This window comes from Rattus norvegicus, chromosome 10 (assembly GCF_036323735.1).
Source record: "Rattus norvegicus strain BN/NHsdMcwi chromosome 10, GRCr8, whole genome shotgun sequence".
NCBI classification, from domain to species: Eukaryota; Metazoa; Chordata; class Mammalia; order Rodentia; family Muridae; genus Rattus; species Rattus norvegicus.
In genome coordinates, this window is record NC_086028.1 from 62007727 (window position 1) to 62013755 (window position 6029).

A 6029-nucleotide genomic window follows, 5' to 3' on the forward strand; every position below is an offset into this window, starting at 1 on the left:
AGACAAATAAGTGCTTCTAATAGCCACAGGTGGTCTTTGGGGACTTCCTGAGACAGTGCCCCAGTGCAGCCCCAGCCCAGTAGGTTAAGACCTTAGTGTTGGAACAGGAGGTGCAATGCAGGTCAGCTCACTGGCTTGGCATAAGTTCCTTGACTCTCAGAGTCTCAGTTTGCAGTCTGTAAAATGGGTACTGTAATAATAGACCTTTCGTATAGGATTGTTGTAAGGCTAAGATAATGTATGCTTAAAAGCACTTAGTTCGATGCCTTGGCTACAATAAACACTTCGCAGAAGTCAGTGTCAGTACTATTACGATTATTATTTTTATGATTAATTATTACTAGGGCTGCATAGTGTCCATAGAGGAGTGTGAGTTCTAAAATGCTGAGTCACTGGAGGAAGGGAGGCGTCAGAAGCCATTTAGGCTTATTTATCGCCCACTGGCACCTTCCCCTTGCTTCCTGGAAGCTCCCTGGAGATGGAGGAGGAAGGAGGACTTGGCTAGGTCTTCTCCATCAGTCCACAGTGATGGGAGTGCAGGGCTCACGGTCTTTGGCTGTAGTGAAGGTTACATTACATATCCAGATGAGCCCAGTGCTGGAGCTTTTTCATATCCTCATGGGTCTGGGAACTATGCAGTGCTTCAAACACCAGGGTTTGGTTAAAAGCTGTCTGTCTCCATCTTCACGTTCCTAATAACTTTGAACAAGGGCTCTCTACCTTTTTATTTGGCTTCACACTTGGCCTGGCAAGGGACATAGTCCTGTCTTCTCTCTCTCTCTCTCTCTCTCTCTCTCTCTCTCTCTCTCTCTTCTCTCTCTCTCTTCCCCCCCCCCCCGTGTGACTGTGTATACTATATTAGTGTGTGGGCAAGAGTATGCACACACGTGTGTGTATACAAGCAGAGGTTAGAGGGTGACACCAGGTGTGAAGGGTTAAGGACCTGAAAGTCCAGGTGGACTGAGACGCTCAGGACAGGAAGGGTTGACTTGATTCAGAACACCTGTGAGCTGTTAGGCTCAAAAGAGGATCCACAGACCACTGTCCGTCCTGTTCACCGATTTTGTTTGTTTTGAGATAGAGTTTCTCTAGGTAGTCCTGACTGTCCTGGAATTCTCTATGTAGACCAGGCTGACCTTGAACTCACAGAGTTCTGCCTCTGCTTCCCAAGTGCTGGGATTAAAAGTATGTACCTGTTGTGGGTATCTACTACCTTGAGACTGCAGGGGAACAGCTTTGTAGATGGAATATTTCATTCAATCCCTTTCTACCCTGTAACACACACAGACACACACACACACACACACACACACACACACCACCACCAAACTCCTTGTGCCTTATGTAAACAGTCTCTACTATGGAGGAGAAACCATGGTCCTTTAGTTGTTGTGATGAAAAGAACAATTCTGCTTCTGGAGATGCCGTCTGCTCTCTTTTACTTCCATATCACCTCCACTCACCCCAATTCAACAAAGTGATTTTCTCAGTTGTTCTCCACCTTTTGAGATGTGCTCCTTCACTGAACCCGAGTTCATCAGTATAGCTAGGCCGGCTTGCCAGTAAGCTCCCAGGGTCCACCTGTCTCCATCTAACCAGCTCTGGGATTCTACAGATGCTATGCCCAGCTTTTCTGTGCGAGCCGAGGGTCTGAACAGGTCTTCCTGTTTGTACAGGAGGCACTTTGCGGACTGAACCATCTCACCAGCCCCCAGGCTAAACTCTCACAGAGAAAGCTTCTTCTACATGAAACAAAAGAAACCTAGACTTGGAGATGAGATGACTGACAGACTTCACAGCTGCTGGCTGCAGTGAGTGGGAGGAAGAGCACTCCCACCATCAAGCTTCCTTTGGTACCAAACTGCTCTGGTGTCTCACCCTGGAGCCAGGCTTTTCTTTCTTTTTTTTTTTTTTTTTTTTTTTTTTTTCTTTTTTTCGGAGTTGGGGACCGAACCCAGGGCCTTGGGCTTGCTAGGCAAGCGCTCTACCACTGAGCTAAATCCCCAACCCCGCCAGGCTTTTCTTAGAGGCTGGGTGAGGCCCAGAGTCCCAGTGTCCTCCTGGATGGACAGGGCCGTGACTCAGCAGCCTCTACCATGACGTCAACAGCCTAAAAGACACTGCAGAGTAGCCACGGAAGGTGACACTCAGGCACCCAATGCCTAGGCTTTATAGCCTGCCCTGTCTTCCATTCTGAGATCCATCTAAACTGGCATCCCGTTGGTCATGAGGGTAGGCAGTAGTGTTCAGACACTGGGAATATTGGTTCATTTCTTCGTTTGGTTGTTTTTGTTTTGTAGTGCTAGGCCTGTAACCTGGGGCTTTATGCATTGACACTCACACTGAGCTACACTCCCACCCTCTCCTGTCTCTCCTAAAACAAGGTCTCTCTCCATAAGCAGTCCAGACTGGCCTCAAACGCAGGATCTTCTTGGCTCAGCCTTCCAGAGTGCTGAGACGGTAAGCATGGGTCACCACGCCTAGCTTTTTTTTTTTTTTTTTTTCTTTTTTCTTTTTTTCGGAGCTGGGGACTGAACCCAGGGCCTTGCGCATGCTAGGCAAGCGCTCTACCACTGAGCTAAATCCCCAACCCTCCTAGCTACTTTTTAAACTTTGTGTTCTGTTTTGGTTTTGAGGTGAGGTCTCATGTAGCCCAGGCTGGCCTCAAACTATTATGTAGCTGAGGCTGGCATCTTCCTCCACCTCCCGAGTGCTGGGCTTACAGGCCTGCGCCAACGTGCAGGGTTTAGTTCTTTTCTTTTTTTTTTTTTTTTTTTTTTGGTCTTTTTTTCGGAGCTGGGGACCGAACCCAGGGCCTTGCACTTCCTAGGCAAGCGCTCTACCACTGAGCTAAATCCCCAACCCCTAGTTCTTTTCTATTCCACATGTATTGAACATGTTGGAGAAATCCGTCCTGACCAACACAGCCTTTAGGTTATTCCCTGAGTAAATGCATGCAGTTTGTTTCCCAGTGTCCTGTTCTTTTCCTCTGCAGGAAAACTTCCTTCCTTCCTTCCTTCCTTCCTTCCTTCCTTCCTTCCTTCTTTTCTTTCTCTCTCTCTCTTCCTTCCTTCCTTCCTTTCTTTCTCTCTTCCTTTTTTCCTTCCTTCCTTTCTTTCTTTCTTCTCTCTTTCCTTCTTTTTCTTCTCCTTCCTTCCCTTTCTTGCTCTTGTTTGGAATTCCAGTCCCCAGAGATGGCAAGGGGGATCGTCCCCTGGATTCCTTACCCGACTGTACCCTGTAGTGGGATGGGGCTGCTCAAAGGCCCTGGACGTTAGGGGTTGCTCCCTGATGGGTATTGTGAGGGAAATAAAAGTCTTCACCACTCTTTTCTTCTGACTCAGCCCGGCTCTGCCTGAAGAAAGGGGAGCCAAAAGAAAGTAGGGGGAGTGCTGGGCTCAATCCAAACCCTAGCCTAGAATCCAGACCAACCTCAAGGTGGTAACTGAAAGGTTACTTGTAGCACCTGCAGGGCCGGCAGGCACCTCCTTTCTGGATTCTTCTGTGGTGGCCGTGCTTTACCTTAGGGTCAACTCTGGCTGCTCACAGTTCAGGATGGAGCTCGGCAGCAGGTGCTCAGTCAGACATCTCTCAGGCACTCGAGGTTTTCAAAACTCACTAAACCGGCAGTTGCTATCCTTCTGTAAGCCTATCTGCTGTCTTGCCAAGGGTCAAATGTGGCATTCTATCTGGGGTCAGGAGTAGGGAAAACAGAACCCAGTTACCCGAGAGGGTCCGTGCAGCACAGCAAGTGACAACTGGAGCATCGCCCAGGGCGTGGCCAGGCTGCCCAACTGGTCCTGTGTACAAGAATCTGCATGCTTCCTTGCTTGCCTGCTTCCTTCCTCTCAGGTCCCCCCTCACCATCTTACCTGGGGGCAGGTAATAAAGCAGGAGGAGGGAGATGGATGGACTGGGAGGGCAGGGAGCCACGTGGTGCCATAAAGCCCAGCTAGAGAGGGCCTGTCCAGAGAGTGTCCAGCCAGCAAGAGCCATCAGTCAGTGGACCTGCAGCCTTTTGGACCCGAATAGTTGAAGCTTCAGGACCAGGACATAGGCCATGCTCCGAGGCACGCCAGGACTAGGCCTGAGGGGTCTGAAACGGGGTGAGGATTCTGTGGGGGACTTGGGGCACTCCTGTCCGGAGGCTGGCAGGAATTTTGGAGTGCTGAGGCGTAGTCTAGCCGAGGAAGAAGAGGTAGCTGGCAGAAAGCGTGAGCGGCCCGCACGGTCCAAGGCTCGGCGCATGGCGGCCAACGTGCGGGAGCGCAAGCGCATCCTGGATTACAACGAAGCGTTTAATGCTCTGCGCCGGGCGCTGCAGCACGACCTGGGCGGCAAGAGGCTCTCCAAGATCGCCACGCTGCGCAGAGCCATCCACCGCATCACCGCGCTCTCCCTGGTCCTGCGCGCCAGTCCGGCGCCCCGCTGGCCCTGCGGCCATCTGGAGTGTCATGGCCAGGCAGCCCACGGCTCGAGCGCCGGGGACTCCGGCTTCAGTGTTCCGAGGTCTGTGCTGTCTCCTGCAGCGCCTAGTTTAGCGCGCAGGGACACCGCCAGCCCCTTAGTGCCGCCGGCACCGCGCTGCGCTTCGTGCTCCCCGAACGCACACTTGGGGCGGCCCAGGATGATGGCCGAAGTGCCCAGTTTGGCCCAAGCCTCTGGGGGAAGCTGGCGTCGATGTCCTGGGGCTGCCCCTGTTGGATCGATTCAGTGGCGGTGGGGCTCTGGGCTGGGCTACCAACACTCCTGACCGCGCCACCCATGGGGAAGAGGGGTTGGCCGGATGACTACAAAAGAGAAGATTGCAAAAGTCATTCTGGATAGAACAAAATTGAATGGGGTTGTGACTTGCGTGGCAGAGGAAGCTGTCTTACCTCGGGAAGGAACTCCAGGTCCCAGGGCAGCTTCCACATACCCCAGTCTGGGGTGGTGAAAAAGGAGGGAGATTTTCAGTCTGGACTTGGTCGACCTCCAGTTCCTGGAAAGTGGCCTTTGCTTTCCTGTGCTTCTGAACGCTCTTTTCCCTTGCTGCTTTTGGAAAGTGGGACTTGTGAGATTGGGTGGGTAGACAGCTGCTATGATCTGAGGCCCATGCGGTGGCCCTCTTCCCCTGTTTGGGCTGCTGCTGAACTGAGAGAGGCCTGGAAAATGACCAAATAAAAATGTCTTCTCCGTCTGTTATCAGGACTCCAATGAGTTCGGTGTCCTAGTATGACAGAAAAGCCTCAGAACCAGGAAGGATGGATAGGGCCTACAGCTGCCAGGTAGGGACCGGGCACTGGTTTATAGCAAGACCTAGGAATGGCTAGACACGCCTCTGTGTGCTGGAGACACTATTTGAAGAAAGCTAATGGTGGCATCGGAGGCTGCCGGAAGTGTGGCTGGGCCAGCTGCATGGAGAAAAGTTAAGAGCAGGGTCAAGGATGGGGGTCCGGGACCCCCCAGTGCTAGGCAGAGCTCTCAGCCAATTGAGCACCAGGGTTTCCAGTAGAGAGGTACACTAGAAATACGGAGAGATTTTGAGGTGTGGTTTTAGGCCAAGGCCAAGGCCAAGGGAGGGGCCAGAACACCTTCCCTGAGAATTATGGAGAACTGGCCAGCATTTAGGATGGGTTTCTGGGGGGTGCTAATACTGAAGGCAGTGTTTGCTGGGCTGTGGCTTACCCCTGTATGGAAACTGGACAGACAGACACCACAGGCACGGACTCCGGGGAGAGTGAGGGTTTCTCAGCACAGTCGAGATGAGGCTCAAGGCCACAATTGAAGCTATCTGCTCTCTGACATCCTGTCTACAGTCACAGCCTTATGTCTCCTGTCTGTTTGCACAGTCAGGCTGTGAAACAGCTGGCAGAAAGGCTTCCACTCTGGTCTAAACAGGAGTGAGACTCCCGCCAGCTTTGGTCTGGCTCCTAAGTACATGGACGCTGAAAAGGAGAGAACCTGGGACTGCCTGGGATGCGACCTCCCTGCCACTTCACCTCTGGTGTGGCTAATGATGCCACCTCAGCTGAGAGAATTCCCAGCAA

At 52.1% G+C, this 6029-nt stretch overlaps 1 protein-coding gene across 1 annotated transcript; it reads left to right on the top strand.

Annotated features, from left to right (window-relative positions):
* The first annotated feature begins 4060 nt into the window (after positions 1–4060).
* Positions 4061–5182, top strand: Bhlha9 (basic helix-loop-helix family, member a9). The gene has a single exon (NM_001398811.1). The coding sequence runs from the start codon at positions 4061–4063 to the stop codon at positions 4751–4753; it is 693 nt and encodes a 230-aa protein (NP_001385740.1). The 3' UTR covers positions 4754–5182.
* Positions 5183–6029: the final 847 nt, after the last annotated feature.